The 19,354-nt window shown below is 47.6% G+C and overlaps 1 protein-coding gene and 1 pseudogene across 5 annotated transcripts in view; one reads left to right on the top strand and one right to left on the bottom strand.

Moving 5' to 3' along the window:
- Window positions 1-11,715, top strand: part of VPS26C (VPS26 endosomal protein sorting factor C) — a 44,749-nt gene extending 33,034 nt beyond the window's left edge. For 3 of the 4 annotated variants that reach the window (XM_021935516.2, XM_021935518.2, XM_021935517.2), the window contains 5 exons: window positions 2,067-2,147; window positions 3,058-3,132; window positions 6,872-7,022; window positions 7,432-7,584; window positions 9,503-11,715. In XM_021935516.2, the coding sequence (XP_021791208.1) occupies window positions 2,067-2,147; window positions 3,058-3,132; window positions 6,872-7,022; window positions 7,432-7,584; window positions 9,503-9,585 (543 nt within the window). In that variant the 3' untranslated portion in view covers window positions 9,586-11,715. The remainder of the gene's footprint in view (window positions 1-2,066; window positions 2,148-3,057; window positions 3,133-6,871; window positions 7,023-7,431; window positions 7,585-9,502) is intronic. The other variant, XM_021935519.2, reaches the window with a different exon arrangement.
- Window positions 11,581-13,497, bottom strand: LOC101011157 (annotated as a pseudogene). Its single transcript, XR_644489.3, has 2 exons — window positions 12,490-13,497; window positions 11,581-12,434 (listed from the first exon to the last, which is right to left on the bottom strand). The product of XR_644489.3 is annotated as a Down syndrome critical region protein 9-like (transcript).
- Window positions 13,498-19,354: the final 5,857 nt, after the last annotated feature.

The following is a 19,354-nucleotide window of genomic DNA, read 5'->3' as shown; positions in this document are numbered from 1 at the left end:
GTTGTGTTCATTTTTGTCTTTGTTATTGGATACTTCATACAATCATCAGTCTTCCGGAGTTGTCCTTTGTGCAACTACTTCTTCTTTTTACAATAATTTAAATTGTAGGCAAGTTTTATTAGGCTTGTTCTACTCTTGTAACTGTGCTAGCAAGAGTTTATACTATAACATAAAATGTCTACTGAAATTGTATATTCAGCACTAATTTATAGAGATCCTAGTCAAAGTTAAAAATTCCTTTTATAGGAGTCTACTTTAAAACTGGACAGGGCTGGGCACAGTGGCTCACGCCTGTAATCCCAGCAGTTTGGGAGGCCGAGGTGGGCAGATCACCTAAGGTTAGGGGTTCAAGACCAGCCTGGCCAACATGGTGAAATCCCATCTCTACTAAAAATACAAAAATTAGGCCAGGTGCGGTGGCTCACACCTGTAATCCCAGCACTTTGGGAGGCCAAGGCATGTGGATCACCTGAGGTCAGGAGTTCAAGACCAGCCTGACCAACATGGTGAAACCTGGTCTTTACTAAAATACAAAAATTAGCCGGGCATGGTGATGGGTGCCTATAGTCTCAGCTACTCAGGACGCTGAGGCAGGAGAATTGCTTGAACTTGAGAAGTGGAGGTTGCAGTGAAACAAGATCACTCCACCACACTTCAGCCTGGGCGACAGAGTGAGACTCCATCTTAAAAAGATAATATATATGTTGTGTATATATTCTATATAAAGATCCTTGCAGACAAGGCATGATTCTTTTAAACAATGTTTTACTCTCCCAGTAGTACCTTAAATATATGGTAACTTCTTATTTCATGTGGACAGGTTGTTCATACAAATATAGCTTCTTGGAAGATTCAGTTATGCGTAGAGTCCCAGTTATGAAAATTATTTTTGGCATAATTCTGAAGTTTTTCCTGGATGATTAAAACCACAGCTAACTTTATTAAACGTGGATTATGTGATTTTTTTTTTTAAGACTGGCATTACAACAGTGATCTTGCTGTAGAATTACATTTTTAAACAGTTTCTCAGCTCACGGACAGGGATTTGAAGCAACAGTCCCCGTTCAAAGCCTGCTCAATACCAGCTCTGCAGTGGGGCTCCCCTTGGGGGAATAGAGCCCACCTTGCAGTAGGCACCTTGGTAGCAACCAGCTCAGAAAACTAACCTAGGGACAGCAGAGAAATGGAACGCGGCTCTGCCACATTAAAAAAGCAAGTGTGCAAGCACGATGCTACATTTTTTTCCAACCCACTTTTTCTTTGAGGTGCAGGCTACATCTGAGTGTTGGCAGGTAGAGCAAGAACTCAGAGATGTTTCAATAAATAAGATTAGCCATGAGTTGACCCTGTGGAAATTGGTTGATGGATGTGTGGGTTACTGCATATTCAGTAAACTAGAAGCTCCCTGAGGACCAGGTGTGACCTTGAGCTTGGCTCTGGTGCCCAGGGCAGTGCTCTGCACTCAGAGTGGGTGCCCAGCAAGGAAGGGTTGTGACATGCTGGGTACTATCCCAGGGTTGCAGTCCTCACTGCTTGGATTTTCTAATCCCACTTACAAAGTAGCTGCTGTGTTCCAGGCGTTGCTGTCTGCCAGCCCTGTGCTAAGTGCTTGTCACACATGATCTCACTGGAGTCTCGCTGCGAGTGAGTGTTGAGAGCCCATTCTACAGAAGGGAAGCCGAAGCTCAGACAAGTTGTGTTATCTGTCTGGGCTCGCACAATAAGGCGGACAATGGGATCTGGTCCAGCCTCTGCCCCTCAGCGCGCTGCCCTTTCTGTCCCGCCAGCCTGCTCCTGCTACGGGTGGGACCGTGCACCTGTTGGCCAGTGGGTCCAACTGCAGGACGGCTGTGCAAACAGATCGAAGAATAACCTTAAAGTGGTTCATTTTTAAAATAGAAATGCCTTTATTTTGAACATTAACTATCCTATTATGTATGTTAATTTTCTATAAGACACTGATTGTACAACGTTTCTCTAAAATATGTTGACTTGTCTCTGAATATAATTCCGAGATGAAAGCAGATGCCACTAAAATGACCTTTTTCCTCCAACTGTCCCTTTAGTACACACTGCGCTGCGACATGAGGCGGTCTCTGTTGGCCAAGGACTTGACAAAGACCTGTGAATTTATCGTTCACTCCGCTGTAAGCTTCACTCGGGGGCTCTGGTGCTTGATAATAGGAATCTCCCGGGGGGGTCTGAGATTTTACCCTATTTACAAGCTAATAATTTAGCCTCTTACTGTTTCATGAGTGCTGGCAGAAGATAAGAGACTCCTGGGTCAGAGGCAGTCAGTGGCATGAGCATCACGCGTGCATCATTGTCCTTGGCCCGGAGTCCCCCAGCTGAGGCCGCGGGCCAGAGGGACTCCACGTCAGCACATCGGGCAGGACCCTTCCTCCCCCGGCTCTCTGGGTGGTACAGTGGCCCTTCACATCCCAGCCCCTGGATAAAGATGCCAGGCAGGCTCTCATGAAGCTCGGCTGTATCGATAGATTCTGAAATGATGTAACGTGGAGGTGATCACTGTTAACTGCTGTTTGGGTAACATTTATAGTTATTTGATAGGTATGATTCTTCAGGTAGACAGCTCTATAGCTCAGAGGCTAATAGCAACCTGATGCTCAGCCTCCAGCTCTACCACTGAGCTGGGCAGGTCACTGAGCTCTCTGCCCCGCTTTCCTCGTCTGTGAAGTGGGACCATCTGGGAGGTGTGAAGAGCCCTTTGGAGGGCCACTGTGCTGAGAGGTTTCAAATAAGTTCTTGCCAATAACACTGCTCTGTTCCTTAGATCTGATTTTAAAATTCCAAACCTGAAAGGCACGTTGGAGATTAAGACATCCCTCCCCTCATTTTACAGATGGGGAAACTGAGTTTCAGCGAGATGGGGAAATTTGACAGAACTATGTTCGGGACCCAGGCATGCTCCTCTTAGTCCCCCGTGCTTCCTGCACCGCCAGGCTGCCGTTGGGTCATTTTGGAAAGGGACAAGCTGTTTGGCCTGCAGAACTCTTGGCCTTCACCTGCTGATTTCGGTTTCACCTCTCATTTTAGCCTCAGAAGGGGAAATTTACTCCCAGTCCCGTGGACTTCACGATTACACCTGAAACCTTACAGAACGTCAAAGAGGTAAGACGGCCTGCGCAGACGAATGCTATGGGTATCTTCCCAGCAGCCAGACCCCACAGACTGGCTGTTGCCGGGGTGGTCTTTATTTTTTTTTATTTTTTATTTTTTGAGACGGAGTCTTACTCTGTCGCCCAGGCTGGAGTGCAGTGGCCGGATCTCAGCTCACTGCAAGCTCCGCCTCCCGGGTTTACGCCATTCTCCGGCCTCAGCCTCCCGAGTAGGTGGGACTACAGGCGCCCACCACCTCGCCCGGCTAGTTTTTTGTATTTTTTAGTAGAGACGGGGTTTCACTGTGTTAGCCAGGATGGTCTCGATCTCCTGACCTCGTGATCCGCCCGTCTCAGCCTCCCAAAGTGCTGGGATTACAGGCTTGAGCCACCGCGCCCGGCCGAGGAGGGGGTGGTCTTTATTTGGAAATCACGTCACAGCCAGCAGAGATTCCTGATTATTTGTACCCAAATTACTCAGTATTTTCAATTTGATATCCTTTTTAAGCTCAGAAAAGCAGCTTAAAAGAAGACTGCTTTTTGAAGAGTTCCTCAGGGAGGGGTATTTGTCTATTCATTTCACCGTTTTCCCTCAGTTGTACTGCATCACAGGTCCCCAGGATCCCCCGCTGCCCGTGACACAGCCATGTCCCTTTATTTCTCATGGTTAGCCAGGGCCTGTGCCGGCCCCCTGGCCTCTTGTCATCCTCCACAGAGGTTTAGTTGGCAGTTTCTTCCCCTGGCACTCCCACCTGACAGAGGCCGGGCAGCACCTGCTTTTGAAAGACTCTGCAGTGGTGGACGCCTCACAGCCGGGGCAGGTACAGTGAGGATACAGACGCCTGGGCAGTGCCGGCCCAGTCCTCCCACCTCCTGCGTCAGGACAGGGCTGTCTGGCTCTCAGTGGTAGCCCCTGGTGGAGCCTCAGCTGGTCACTCGAGCTGTGCGGTGAACTTGGGCCCGTTCAAAACTCTGCCTGGCCCCGGCCTCCCTGATCTTGCCCTCTCATCCCCTGCCGTGCATTTCCCCTAGACAGTGGAGTCCTGTAGTTCTTCCTGGATGGAACTTTTCGTCCTTCCTCTAATTCTTTATTCTGTCTGGACCACAGTGACTAGGATCAAGTTAACTATAAGCTGGGAGGCCTGGGCCCTGGGAGGTCATCGGCCTTGTCCCTCAGAGGCTGGACGTGTGTCGTGGGGAGCCTTTCAGACAGGTGAGGGAGGAAAGGCCACTCTCTGTCCTGCACGTCTCCCTTCTCCGGGTTCTGAGGGCATGCGACCCCAGTGGGCCACTCAGACTCCCGTCTCCCACCCCTCTGTAGCCTGTCTGCGGAAGTGCTGACCTCAGCAGTAATGTGATTCATTTCTGGACACCGTTTCTTCTTCAGGATAGCTGCTGCTGCCATTACGGATGCAGGGGCCTTTCATCTCCGTTTCCTGTATTGATTCTGTTTCTCAGGGGTTGGTTCTGCTTGTCGAGTGCGTGTGTCTTTTTCTTGCTTTTGTTTTCCTTAAATGTGTATTGATCCTTGGTTGTCAGTTTACATTTATGAAAGGGGATCTAGTGTGTGCGGTGTTACTGAAGAGGCTGTATCCTTAGCCCCAGTGACAACCTGTTCTCCTGGTCCTCAGCACACACTCGTCAGAGGTGCTCTGCCCTGGGTGTGGCACGTGGCGGGGGTGTTTGTGGGCAGCCTGTCTCCTGAGTCCAGAGGCTCGCTGTCTGCACTGTGGCTGTGAATGACACGGGACGCTTGTCCTACCTTGCCCCGAGTCTGCTTTTCCAGGTGGGAGATCCCCTTTGCGGGAAGCTGTGGTGCCAGCCTGTGGCAGCTTCCCCGGTCTGGTGAGCTCACCTGTGACACCCGCCTACTGCCCTTCGCAGGCCCCCGCCTGATGGCAGGCTGACCACACGCCCCCTGAGCGCCCCCACTCTCACCGGGCCCCCTGCCACCTGGAAGACGGGTGCCCTGAACCCCTGGGAGCCACGCTGTCTGTCCATTTTCTGTCCCACAGAAGCGCTTCACTGGGTGGTCCCCACAGGGCGTTCCTTGTGGCTTTTCTAGGTATAGGTTTATTTATAAACGTAAAGAACTTTTCTTTTGACAGAACCATTCATGTTTATTGTTGGAAAATAAGAAAATAACACATAAAGCAAATAAAAGAAAATTGCTTATTCACAAAATGCCACTGGTGGCTTTTTGTTTTGCTTTTTAAGTAGAAAAGAGATTTATTGGAAGGATATAAGATAGCTTTACAAGAGCTACAGGAAGGCTGGAGCTCAGACTCAAAGTAGTATAGGTTTATGTTATTTGTATATGTTAATATCATGTCAGTGGGTGGAGAGGGACAATGATTGTTTAGTCAGTATCTTGAGCTGGATGTTGAAAGCCATCCTTTTTCATCAGTCGCCTAAAAGCATTTTAATGTGAATTGCTACTGCTTTTTGTTTTTCTACACAAATAGCTTCTCTTAGTTATTTTTAAAATTCTGTCTTGGCCAGGCCCAGTAGTTCATGTCTGTAATCCCAGCACTTTGGGAGGCCAAAGCAGGAGCATCACTTACGGTCAGGAGTTCAAGACCAGCGTGGGCAACATAGTGAGAACCTGTCTCTACAGAAGAAAAATGTAAAAATTAGCTGGGTGTGGTGGCATGCAGTCATAGTCCCAGCTACTGGGGAGGCTTAGGCAAGAGGATTGCCTGAGCCCAGGAGGTGAGGCTGCAGTGAGCCATGTACTACAGCCTGGGCAACAGAGCAAGACCCTGTCTCTAAAGATGTTTATAATAAAAATAAATAAACAAAAGCTCCATCTTGAATGTAGACATTTTCAGAGGTCTGTACCTTTGGGGACTGCCAGGTCCAGAGTCCCAGGCTTTTCAGGTCCAGAGCTACACTGCCTGGTCAGGTGGCCACCAGCCACACATCATCATTGACCCTGTAGACATGGCTGGACCAAGTAGATGAGATGGACGTGTAAATACCAGATTTCAAAGACTCAGGATGAAAAGGAGAATGTAAAACATCATTCATATTTTTGATATTGATTATATGTGGAAGTGATAACGCTTTTGATATATTGGTTAATTTTACCTTCCTTTTTAATGTGGCTACTAGAAAATTCTAAATTATATATGTGGCTTCCACTTGCAGCTTGCATTATGTTTCTGTTGTACAGTAGTATGCCAGTCTCCCACGTAACTGAGACTACAGGTGTGCACCAGCCTGCCCCGCTAATTTTTAAAACATTTTTTAGAGATGGGGTCTTGCTGTGTTACGCAGGCTGTTCTTGAACTCCTGGCTTCAAGTGATCCTCCTGCCTTTGCCTCCCAAAGCACTGGGATTACAGGCTTGAGCCACTGTGCCTGACCGGGACTTTTTGTATTTATTTTTTTTAACCGTGTGTGTGTCAGGTTGTCTTGAACACCCTGGCGACTCCCTCAGACTTTTTCGTATCTTATTTCTTGGTAAGAAGGAGCTTTCTAGCTCTGAGTCTAGGCAATTAGGATGGTTCTGAGTCATTCTCTGTACAGGGAGTGTCAGTCAGGTGCCATATGTAGAGAGTTGTTGAATAATTCAGCCTGGTAATATCCAAGACTTCAGTACTTTGCTCCTTTCTTCCCGTTTTGTGAGACGGTCCTGGTGGACTGTATAACCACTACCCAGCTTTGCTTCTAGGTTTTATTTGCACCAAAGTATGGAGCAGTTTCCCCCGCTTCCTGCATTCTGAGGTGTTTGTTTTCATTTTGTTTTAGAGAGCTTTGCTTCCCAAATTTCTCCTTCGAGGACATCTCAACTCAACAAACTGTGTCATCACGCAGCCGCTGACGGGAGAGCTGGTGGTGGAGAGCTCGGAAGCCGCCATCAGAAGCGTGGAGCTGCAGCTGGTGCGCGTGGAGACATGCGGTGAGGGCCACGCCACCAGGCCCTGTGCTTGCCTGTTCCCCTCGACTGCCACCCTCGAGTTCCGTGGTTAAGAGGATGCTGGGGGGCCGGGCACAGTGGTGCACCCCTGTAATCCCAGCTACTTGGGAGGCTGAGGTGGGAAGATCATTCGAGGCTGCAGTGAACTGAGATCGCACCATTGCACTCCAGCCTGGGCAACAGAGCAGATCATGACCCTGACTCCAAAACCAGAGAGGATGTCAGGGAAGCAAAAGTAAGAGCGTGGCTGTTCATGGTAGTAGCTGCGTGTCTGAGGAAAGTGAGGGGAGCCTGGAGGATTCTTGGAGCAGACTGGGGGGTGGTGCCAGTGCAGGTATGGACCCACAGCCTCTGCTGGCCCTGACGGCGTGATGTGGCCTCCCTTCCCCAGGGTGTGCAGAAGGCTATGCCCGTGACGCCACGGAGATTCAGAACATTCAGATCGCCGACGGGGACGTGTGCCGGGGCCTCTCTGTCCCCATCTACATGGTCTTCCCCAGGCTGTTCACCTGCCCGACGCTGGAGACCACTAACTTCAAAGTGGGTAAGTGGCACTCGCCTCCAGCCCTCATGGGCTCATGGGAAGGGCCGCTCAGTGCCAGGGCGTGCTGTGGGCACATAGCTGAGAGCCTGCCACCCTTTAGTCCCTCAGTGCCAGGGCCTGCTGTGGGTCACAGAGCTCAGAGCCTGCTGCCCTTCGGTCCCTCAGGGTCCGGGCCTGCTGCAGGCCACACAGCTCAGAGCCTGCTGCCCTTCGGCTGCTCAACAAAACCTCGTTAAGGAGCTGCTGTGTCGCACAGGGGACACACTCACAGGCAGTCCTGGTGCTTGTGGAACTTCCACCATCACACGGGGAAACACACAGACCCATATCAGTGTAGACAAGGGCAGGTGACGCTGAGCTCCATGAAGAAAACTCACACGAGTGAGCACCACGTGGTGTGGCTGCTGAGAGGGTGGCTCCGAATGAAGGTCCAGGGCCGGTGAGAACCCCAGAGTGAGCACTCAGCAGCAGGAAGGCCTTGAGCCCTGCAGCCTAGGGTGCCTCTAGTGAGTTTCCATGAACCTCTGTGTTCGTATTTTAACCATGGGATCTGAATCAGGTCACAGACACCTTTTTATATTCTGCCTTTTCCCCTTAACATTATATCATGAACATTTCCATGTTTTTAACTCTTCCTATAAATATTTTAATGGTACATCCATCTTAATAAGAATCATGTTAATTGGGAGATCACCCGACAGTATGAAGAAGTGGAACAGAGAGACCCGGTAGGAAGGGACAGTGATTCAGAAAGGCTCGGGGACCTCTAGGTTGGAGGTCAGGAGTGAGCACTGCGTCCGCATCCAGAGCAGCACCTCTGTGTGTTCCCCTCCAACTCTGTGCAGTGACCTCAAATGCATGGTCAGGCCTGAGACTGGCACTCACTCGGCCTGGGAAGCATGGCGGCTCCGATGCAGCTGTTTTCCTGCTGAAAAGGAAAGCCCTGCCAGCTCCCTTTCATGCCTACTGGGCATCCCTCTCTGTCCACTCCAGCCACACCCTCCACCCTCCACCCTCCCGGGGGCACACCAAGAAAGCTGGGGAACGCATTGAAGGGAGTGGTGGCAAGAAGGGCCCAGAGGACTCTAATGTAGTGACAATAAAGTGAGGAGGGATAGGCCGGGCACTGCTGGTGACCACCTCTTCTCGTGGCTGATGTTTGGGCAGAGGCGGACAGCCCCACACGAGGATGTTGTCCTGCAGACCCCAGCCACAGGTGGGCACTGACTCCAAGGCCCCTTCTGCAGCTGAGCTGCCACAGTGTGGGGCTCAGCACAGGGTGCCCTCTGCCCACATGGTGCCCTTGCCACCCTCGTCACACTGGGGAAGGACATGGCGCTTATTTGTCTTCACATGCTTCCTCTTCACACACACCCCTATTGTTGTGATCAACAAGGCTCACCCATAGCAGCTGAAGAGTCGGTGGAGAAGGAAGCCTGTTTGCTGAAAGGTGATGGATGAATAGTGTCCAATCTGAAGACTGTTTCTCACTTGGGGATTGGGGACATGGGCCCAGACAGCTGTGGGCCGGTTCACGGTCTGCTTTTTCATTAAGAACCGTGGGAAATGTAAAAGTAAGGCAAAGGAATACAAATGAATTGAAAGGGTTCTAGAATATCCTTTTTAGGAAAGCAAAGGGACAGGGAAAGTGTAGCTGGTGAAGCCTGATCACTCATGTTCCAAGATGAGAGGACAAAAATTCACTTAGAGGAAGTTGACAGAGGTAGTCAGACATCAGCATAGTCATCTCCACTGGTTTGGCTGAAAGGTCGGGGTGGTGCTGAGGGGACAGCAGTGAAACCCACCCGCAGCGGGTGTTCCTTCGCCGATAGAGCTTCCTGCGCCTGCAGTGGTGGTGGCGTGTGGTTCTGCTGCTCGGTGACCGTGAGCATAAACCCACTCTCTTTTCTCATCTCAGAATTTGAGGTTAACATCGTGGTGCTTCTTCACCCTGACCACCTCATCACGGAGAACTTCCCGCTGAAGCTCTGCAGGATATAGCCCGGAGGAGGGAAGCACAGAAAATGGGAGTGGCCATCTGGAAATCCAGCTGGTTATCCAAATCCTAAGGGGAGCTACAGCCAGTGGCATATACTTGTTTTTGTGATTCTTCTGTATCAGAAATGAAACAGACCCTCAAATTAACTTTCCTTCCTCATTTCTTGAGGCTTCTGCTTCCAACAGGCACCTCTAATCAGACCTTTTCTTTGAACTTCAAGATTTCTTAATGCTATTTGCAAGACCATTTCACAGAAAACATTGACTGTGGCTCTTGCCTTCTATGTTCCTTTTTAGGTACAAACAATTGTGACAGCAGTTTGAGCTTTGCTGGAGAGTGGGATCATGGGGACAAAATGAAACCTCTCTCCAACTTGCTAATGGATGTAGCCGGGGACTCGCCATAGCAAAGGGTCTGTGGCCAGTTGGCATCCAGGATGGCTGCAGGCACATTCGATGGTCAGGAAGTTTGCAGATACTCGCCAAGGCGGAGCGCAAAGTGCTAGCCACTGGAAATGCATGACTTCTTTCCACTCCTACTCTATTCTGTAGGGTTTTTTTGTTTTTGTTTTTTGAGACGGAGTCTTACTCTTTCACCCAGGCTGGAGTGCAGTGGCGTGATCTGGGCTCACTGCAGCCTCTGCCTCCCAGGTTCAAGCAACTCTCCTGCCTCAGCCTCCTGCATAGCTGGGATTACAGGTGACTGCCACAATGCCCAGCTAATTTTTGTATTTTTAGTAGAGACAGGGTTTCACCATCTTGGCCAGGCTCGTCTTGAACTCCTGACCTCGTGATCTACCCGCCTTGGCCTCCCAAAGTGCTGGAATTACAGGCGTGAGCCAACACACCCAGCCTCTGTAGTTCTTTTCACAACATTTTTCATTGTAACTTTAAAATGTTTAGGCAACTGGAAAAGTGTTCCTTGCTCTCATGGGGGGATTTGGCTGGTGCTGAAGTGTTTCTGAAATCTTAAGAACTGCCATAAAATCTCACGCTGCCATTTCCCTGAACATATACATATAGAGAGAGAGAGAGAGAGAGAGAGAGTTTTCCAAACTGTCGCCCAGGCTGAGCGCACTGGCGGGATCACAGCTCACTGCAGCCTCAACCTCCCTGGCTCAAGCCATCCCTCCCCTCAGTCTCCTGAGTAGCTGAGACTACAGGTGAGTGCCACCACACTCAGCTAATTTTTAAATTTTTTTGTAGACGGGTCTCCCTACGTTGCCCAGGCTGGTCTTGAACTCCTAGACTCAAGTGTTCCTCCTGTCTTGGCCTCCCAAAGTGCTGAGATTACAGGTGTGAGCCACTGTGCCCAACAGTTTCCCAAGTTACATAAGGGGAAAACATGGATGTTTGCTACTGTTGTTACTGGGTAGGTTCTGAAGGGCAGAGACCCATGTGCAGGGCGGGCTGGTGAAGGCCCCTCTCCCCAAGGTGGTAGCAGGAAAAGGTCCTTGACTTGATGAACTTGGTCTGCCTCTGAACCACTGGAGGAAGCTGTGTTTTGAGCCAGGGTTTTTTGGCCTGAAGCCAGCATTTCCTCAGTTTCTCTTTGTGGTTTGAAGGATATGGTCTGCTGCAATACATTTCTTCCTTCAGATCCTGCCACTGTTTTGTTGGCCCACAACTAATAGGACCTCAAAATAAGCCATGCTGCTTTGCATACACACTAGCCTTCCTTTGTACTTTTCATTCTGGATGGGCTTGGGCAAAACAGGCTCAGGCCAAAGGCCTCCCAAGCTGTACTTCTACTATCCTGCAACAGTGTTTGGTCACATGATGCCAAGGGTAAACAAGCCTGATTTAGGCATTGCTTTTCCAAGGGCTTCACCCGTGAAATAAATAAAACTTACCTGAGTCACTTGAAACTTGGTTCCCAGAAAATACATTTCTGGTTTATAAATCTCCTTTTATGCTCACATGACATTATTAATTATCTATCCCTGATGATATGTTTAAACTGAGTAGCAGAGAACAGAGGCCACACTTTCTGGGAAATTTTAAAGGAAGAAACCATTTTTAATGAGGTGAAAATATTTAATGAATTTAAAAAGCTAATGACAATTCTGAGAAAAGGTTTGGGATGTATATTGCTATGTAACTTCTTTAATAAACTGATTTTATGGATATAAATATGATGACTGCTTTCCTTAGAGAATAATTATTACCTGAAGAGCTTCCAGACAATGTGGCTATATTTATCATTTCATTCAACCCTAAGTGGCCCAAAGAAAGGCCTCAGGCCAGTCACTCCCTTCCACTTCTTGGTCTGACCTCTCCATGGTCTCTAAGCAAAATTCACGTTTGGCTACCTTGGGCTGCAACTGCCCCATTCTTGCCCGGGCTTGCTGGAGTTGGGGTTGTCCACGGTCAGAGGTTCAGAGTTGTCAAATTCTCCAATTAGAGCAAGAGATGAGGAAAGGAAGGGGAGACGAAGGAAAGAGGCTGTGAACAATGAATCTAAAACAGTATTTTCTTTTGGGAAATGCCCGTTTTGGCAGGAATACATTTTGGCTCAGCTGTGCTGTGAGTTCGGAGGAAAAGTAGGGAGGTGTGAAAAGCCCAGGGCTTCATGCAGAGTAGACATCAGGAACCCACCTGCTCTGGAGTCTTGGTGGGCAAGGGGAAGGAACCTTCCAGTCCATTTCTATCCTCACCATAATTCCTGGGTACAAATCCGAATTACCTTTTAAAAAAACTGGGGGCTGAGGTTGCCTCCACATGCTAACGCTGATTCAGGGCGGTAGCAGATGCCAGTGTTCTCAGTTCCTTCCTGCTTCCGCTTCCTGTTCAGGGACAGGGCGGCATTTTCCCAGCCTCTTGGGCTGTAGGCGTGATCCCGTGCCCGAGCACTGTAGCGCGTGACCGGGAGGGCGGGGCGCGCCTGCGCAGCATACCCGGGAGGACGAACCGCGCCTGCGCAGCATACGCGGGAGGACGGCGCCCTCGCCCTGGCGGGAGGAGGCGGATCCCCAGCGCGGTGAGTTAGACGACGGACATGGATCGTCTATAGGCTGCTGGACTGCCGGGGTCTGGGCTCCCCAGCCCGGGGACCCCACCCTGGAGCTGGTGACGGGGAGGGGGAATCCCCGCTTGGGCTCCCGGGACTCGCGCGGAGCCTGCGTGTGCGAGAGTTCACAGGGCAAATGCTGCCCATCCTCGGCGTCCGGGCGTGGCTTCAAAAGCCTGGGGCCGGGTGGTGCTGACCCCGCACAACCTGGCGCCCCTGTAGCTGCTGGAGCGGTTGATTCAGAATGGAAGGAAACGGTGGGGTCTGCGTTACTCGGTGGTGATAGAAAAGAGGCGGCAGCTTAGCGCCAAGAATAAATGACCGCGGGAATCCCTGCCCTTAGGCGCACGTCTTGGCACGAGAGCTGCAACAGGGCGGCAGGCTGGGCGCCAGGGGGCCTGGACTGCTGTCCGGTGGCGGTCCCCGAATATCCTGGGCTCTTCCGGGAAGTGCTGCTCCAGTGAGGCCGGAGCCTCCCCCTACGGAGGAAGTGACGTGATGCGCGTTGCTCTGCTCAAAGGAGCGCCATTCCCCTGGTTTCGCCTTGCTGAAGTTTCAGTAGATACCAGCTATTGATTTTGGTCTGAGAGTCGCAGCCATGAGAACATTAGTGTTACTCTGGGTCAGGCCGTCTTCTAAGTGCTGTATGTTACCTTGTTATAGCGACCTTGTGAGGAGGGAAGTGTTAGTAGCATTAGAAGTCTGGGGAAAGAAATCCATCTTGCCAGGCGCTTGTCCATCCCTCTGCACACCTCTCCACCGTTCCATCCCAGGCGAGCAGTCTGTAACGTGGTGCAGTTTTACCTGCTGTGCAGCCCATTCTTCATCTTGCTTCATTTGGGTTTTACTTTGCTGTGTCATTGACAAGCTTTTCTATGCATTTGCTCCCATGTATGCATCACAGGTTGGCTGTGTCACCTCATGTTGAGACGTCCCAAGGGCTCTGTTACCTTTTTCATGGTTTGAATTGTTACGTCACCCTGGCGTTCTTGAACAAAGAATTGGACAAAACGCACAAAGCAAGGAAAGAAGGAAGCAACAAAAGCAGAGACTTATTAAAAATGAAAGTACACCCCACAGGGTGGGAGCAGCCCATGAGGCTCAAGGGCCCGGTTACAGAGTTTTCTGGGATTTAAATACGCTGTAGAGGTTTCCCATTGGTTACTTGGTGCACACCCTATGTAAATGAAGTAGTGGACCATACTCAGTCTGATTGGTTGCAGGAGAGGACCAACCAGAGGCTGAAGTGAAGTTATAAAGCTATACCCTATGCATCTGATTAGTTGCAGAACGCAACCAATCAGAGATTGAAGTTACAAAGTTATACTCCTATGTAAATAAAGTCTTGACCTGTGAACAGCTTCATTGGCTGTGGGAGGGGACCAATCAGAGGTACTGAGAGTTTCTTATCTGCCACGTGGAAAAAGGGGGGTTGCAAAGGGAGTAGCTTCTGGTCCTTTTGTTACTTGGATGTGGAAAGTTGGGGTTTTCCTTTTGATTTAGTTCTAGGAAGTCGGCGTGAATCGGCCTTGGGTTTACTGCCTCAGAATGGTCTCAGTTTTGATCAGCTGAGTCAAACGAAAATTAGGTCCTGAGACTAACGCAGTCATCTGCAGCTGGATCCAGTTTAGGAAGCAGGTTGAGTGATTAAAGGACCAGAAAGTCTGATCTAAGTATATTCTAGGACTGATTTCTTCTATGTAGAGTAAAAATACCGGGGTATGTTCCAGACCTGTTCAAAGCACTGAAATGGCCTTTAGTGAGTGACCTCACGGTACCTTCTGAGGGGTGTTTATTATTCCTGTCTCACAGCTGAGCGGGCTGAGGCACAGAGAAACTGACCTGCCTAAGCCACGTCGCTCTGTTGATTCTTGGCCTGATATTCCCCCAACTTACTACAACCAACAAGAATTACAGTAGATCGCCATTGCTCTGCCATGGGTAAGACCTCATTGATGGGGACACGATCAGTTCTTCGTGAACCATTACTATTGAAGCCACCATTCGTTGTTTCGAGCAGGTTTTCAAAAAGGTAGAATAAGGTTTTATGCAAAGAAATCGGTTTTCATTGTGAGATCTACCCAAGCTACCTCATTTTGGGACTCCAAATAAGAGTAGATATTAAAAACTTACAAAGCAGAACAGTTGCCCGGACAAAATGCTCTACGAAGGTAAGGTCTTCTTTCGAATATAAACAATTCTGCAACCTAAAGGCTGTCAAAACTAGCCACTTTGGTAGGGAGGAAAAAAAATCATACATGTGAGTCGAAGAGGTGGAGGGAGAATAAGCCTCCAGGGTCAGTATCTTCTCCACTATGGCCACTGAAAGTTATTCATATTTGAGACCATCTTAAGTGGCTACAATGGTCAGAGAATGTGACATTACTAAGAAACAGAAGGGCACCTAATTTGTAGAATCAAAGCGGATCCAGCTATCCTCACACAAAATGCAGTCAAATTATTAGAGTATATCACTCAAAAGATGTGGAAAGGCAGACTGAGGAATTAAAACTCAGCAAGGATCCCCTGTGCTTTACTGTGAATGTCACTGGTAAGATGGGAATTCCTTGGATAGACCCCCATCCAGGTTGCCAGAATTGACTTTGTGGGGCTTTTCACGTCCAACCCCAGCCAGTCTCCTTATAGTCTTGTGTATAACATACAAAAGACATATGCTGTGGAGGTTTTAAGTACTTAGAAAAGCACGAAGACAGAATTTGTACCTATGTCTGTTAGATCTTGTCTGATTCTGGGGAGTGCCAGCTTGATCGGGACCAAGGGTCAGGATAATACCAAAAGATTATGGTTTACTGTCATCTGCATCAACGGTCATTTCCCCAAAAGATGTTTTTGGTTCCCTTTACAAATGTCCAGCTGTGGTAGGAGGCTGAGCATGAAGACTTAAGGAGAAAGCAACTCAAAAGAAAAGCATTACTGAGAGGTAGGGTTTGGTCAGCAAAGGCCCCATAAAGTAAGGTGTGGTCACTTCCTTTCTCAAGGGTCACTGTCTCCCACCTGGGTCAAGGACTAGACTTTGAAGAACTAGACCACAACCTCTGGGTCTTAAGTGAAAGGAACGGGACCAGCTTTTCTGTCTACAGATGTATAGCCTCTGATGGGGCCACCTGGGGAGGCTGGGCCAAGAGCCCAGATGTACTGCCTCATGGTACACCAAAAAAGGATGCACCCAGGCTTAGCTGCAGAAAGGTGAGAGAAAGGAGCAAAAAACTAAAATCTTAAATATTCATGTTTGTTTTAAAACAATTTTCGACACCAAAATGTATTAAGAGAACACAAGTCAAAGTCAAATTCAAAATCCCCTACATGGCTGGGCACAGTGGCTCACACCTGTAATCTCAGCACTTTGGGAGGCTGAGACAGGTGGATCAACTGAGTCCAAGAGTTTGAGACCAGCCTGGCCAACATGGCAAAAACCCCTCTCTACTTAAAAAAACATACAAAAATTAGCCGGGCATGGTAGCACACACTTGTAATTCCTGGTACTTGGGAGGCTGAGGTATGAGAATTGTTTGAACCCAGGAGGCAGAGTTGCAGTGAGCCGAGATCGCACCACAGCACTCCAGCGCGGATGACAGAGTGAGACTCTGGCTCAAAACAAAAAAAAACAAAATCCCATACTTAAAAAAGATAAACTTAAGAAGTAAGTGTACTTTTACCACCGTTTTCCTTTATATCTGGTAGCAAATACATCTTTTTTAATCCATGGAAACTGCAAAAATCAATTACATGCATAGCAACAAAGAAAATCGCAATTGGCCGGGCGTGGTGGCTCACACCTGTAATCCCAGCACTTTGGGAGGCCAAGGTGGGTGGATCACGAGGTCAGGAGATGGAGACCATCCTGGCTAATATGGTGAAACCCCGTCTCTACTAAAAGTACAAAAAATTAGCCAGGTGTGGTGGCGGGCGCCTGTAGTCCCAGCTACTCAGGAGGCTGAGGCAGGAGAATGGTGTGAATCCGGGAGGCAGAGCTTGCAATGAGCCGAGATCGTGCCACTGCACTTCAGCCTGGGTGACAGAGTGAGACTCCGAGACTCTGTCTCAAAAACAAACAAATCGCAATACAATTTTAAGTAGCAGTTGCCCAAGCCACACAATCTACTATGCTACAGTACAATAAGATTAGAAATTAATACCAAAAGAAAAATGAAACTTAATATAGCCACTTGTAAGTTTTATAACATACTTCAAGGAGCAAACCAGAACTTTAGTGGAAATGAATATGCTTATAACAAAAGCTTTGCACTGTGGCCAGCGTTGCAACCAGAGGACAATTCCTAGTCTTAAATCTGTTTGTGTTGCACCAGAGAAAATGAAAACTAATGAGTTAGACATTCAGATTAGAAGTGTAGAAGAACTAATTCAAGAGGAATGGATAATGATAAAAGCAAGAATTAACTGAAAGCAAAACACTGGAAAATTCATTGTCTGTGAGTTGGTACTTTGAAAAGACTACTTCAGTTGGCAGATCTTTAATAGAGCAAAATAGAAAGAGAGAAAAACAAATCTATAACCCCAGGAACAACTTCAGATAAAAAAACAAAGAAGAAAATTAGAGAACTACAGCATGGACCTTCCCTGTTAACAAGTTTGCTAACCTCATTAAAATGCGCAGTGACTCTGGAAAAGGTAAACCACCTGGATAAAATGTTAGCCTGTGGAAGAAACTGAAAAAATTGTTGAAGAAATAGCACTAAAAAGGTGCCAGACCCAGATGGTTTTACTGGAGGTTTCTATCAAACCTTTAAGGATCAGATAGTTCCTCTGCTCTTAAACTGTTGCAGGCTACAGAGAAAGATGAGAAGCCTTCCAGTGTATTTTATGAAGCTGGCATATCCCTTATGTCAAAACCTGACCTATCAGTTGGGTTTATGTTTAGCTGTGAGTTGAGATTCACACTAAGGGTGGCTTAAAGAAGACTCACATAAAAGTCCACAAGTAGGCAGTCCAGAGCTGGCATGGCAGCTTAGAGCCGTGGTCCTCAGTGACACAGGCTACTTCAGCTCACTGTGCCACCTTTTCTAGGGTGTGGCCCTCTTCTTCATGGTCTAGGATAGTAGCATCTAACTCCAGCCATCTTATCTACATTCTGGGCAGCAGGATGGAGAAAGGGATGAAGCCGGGGGAAAGTGGAGTGCAAAGACCAGGTGCTGGCTCTCTATGAAGGAAGGTTTCCAGATGCTGCCACGTGAAGGTTCAGCCTGTATCTTATAATCAAGAGCTTACCGCCATGGCCACACATAGCTGCAAAGAAACAGTATGTATCCTGTGTAGTCACTTGCCTAAAAAAAAAAAAAATCAGATTTTAGAAAAGCAAAAATTGAAAACCAGCAGCATTGCCATATTGATGAAGCAGAGCGAACTACAAACCTATACCACTTAAAATATGTATGCAATAATCCTAAAGAAAATATTAGCAAGTTGATTTTTCAGTGTATTAAAAGATCATGACCAAAAAGGGAGGTTTATTTCAGGTATGCAAGGACAGCTCACCACTAGGAAATCTGTTACTACAGCTTATCACTTTACTGGGTTGAAAGAGGACATGTATGATACTCCTAATGGATACCATGAAGTATATATTCTTTTAAGTTATATTTTGGAAATTTCAGATGTATACAAAAAGAGAACCATATAGATTATGTTGTACTCAAAAGGCACCTATTCTGTTGAGATGTATCTTTGAGATACAATTCATAAATCATAAAATTCACCCATTTAAAGTGTACCGTTTACTGGTTTTTAGTATATTCAGAGTTGTGCAACCATCACTACAATCTAAGTTTAAGACTCCTTTTTACCCCCAAAAGAAACACTGAACCCATTAGCAGCCAGTCCTAATCCCCTTCTCCCTTCAGCCCTAAGCAGCCAGTAATTTACTTTCTGTCTCCATAGGTTTGCCAAGTCTGGACATTACCTATGAAAGGAATAACACTATGTGGTCTTTTGTTACTGGCTTCTTTGACATAGCATAGAGTATTTAAGGGCAATCCATATTGTAGCATATATTAGTACTTCATTATCTTTTATTGCCAAATAACACTCCATTGTATAGATACACCATATTGTGTATAATCATTCATCAGTTAACAGACATTTGAAATTCTTCCACCTTTTGACTATTAAGAAAAATGCTGTTATGAACACACAGATATAAGTTTTTGTATCAACATATGGTTTTATTTCTCATATATATTTATATCTAGGAGTAGAATTTCAGTGTCATATGGTAGCTCTGTGTTTAACTTTTTTCTTTTTTAAAGGGACAGGGTCTTGCTCTGTTACCCAAGCTAATTTTTGAAATTTTTTCGTAGAGATAGGGTCTCACTGTATTACCCAGGCTGGTCTCAAACTCCTGGCCTCAAGTGATCTTCAAGCTTGGCCTCTATAAGCTCTGGGATTACAGGTATGAGTCACTGTGACCAGCTCCATCTTTTTTAGTAAATCTTACTTCATCAGCCAAAATTTCCACAGCAAGTTTGAATAATAGGAAACATGATCCTGCAATAATAAAGTATTAGAGATAACGTATTAGTTTTTAGAGCAAATGGGTTGAGGAGTTAGAGATTGGAGTTTGGGAAGGCTGAGATGGCTGTAGTTTGAGAATCAGAATACTGGAGAGGAGAAATTGAAATAGAAAAAGAGCTCCTGAAATCTGAAAGCGGTTTATATTAAGGTTCTCTAGAGGGACAGAACTAATAGGCTTAGGAGCAAGGAGAGCCAGTCCAAGTTCCAAAACTG

The sequence above is a fragment of the Papio anubis genome, chromosome 4 (genome assembly GCF_008728515.1).
Source record: "Papio anubis isolate 15944 chromosome 4, Panubis1.0, whole genome shotgun sequence".
Lineage (NCBI taxonomy): Eukaryota > Metazoa > Chordata > Mammalia > Primates > Cercopithecidae > Papio > Papio anubis.
Note: the sequence above shows the minus strand (reverse complement) of the source record. Positions and strands in the feature narration are given on the sequence as shown.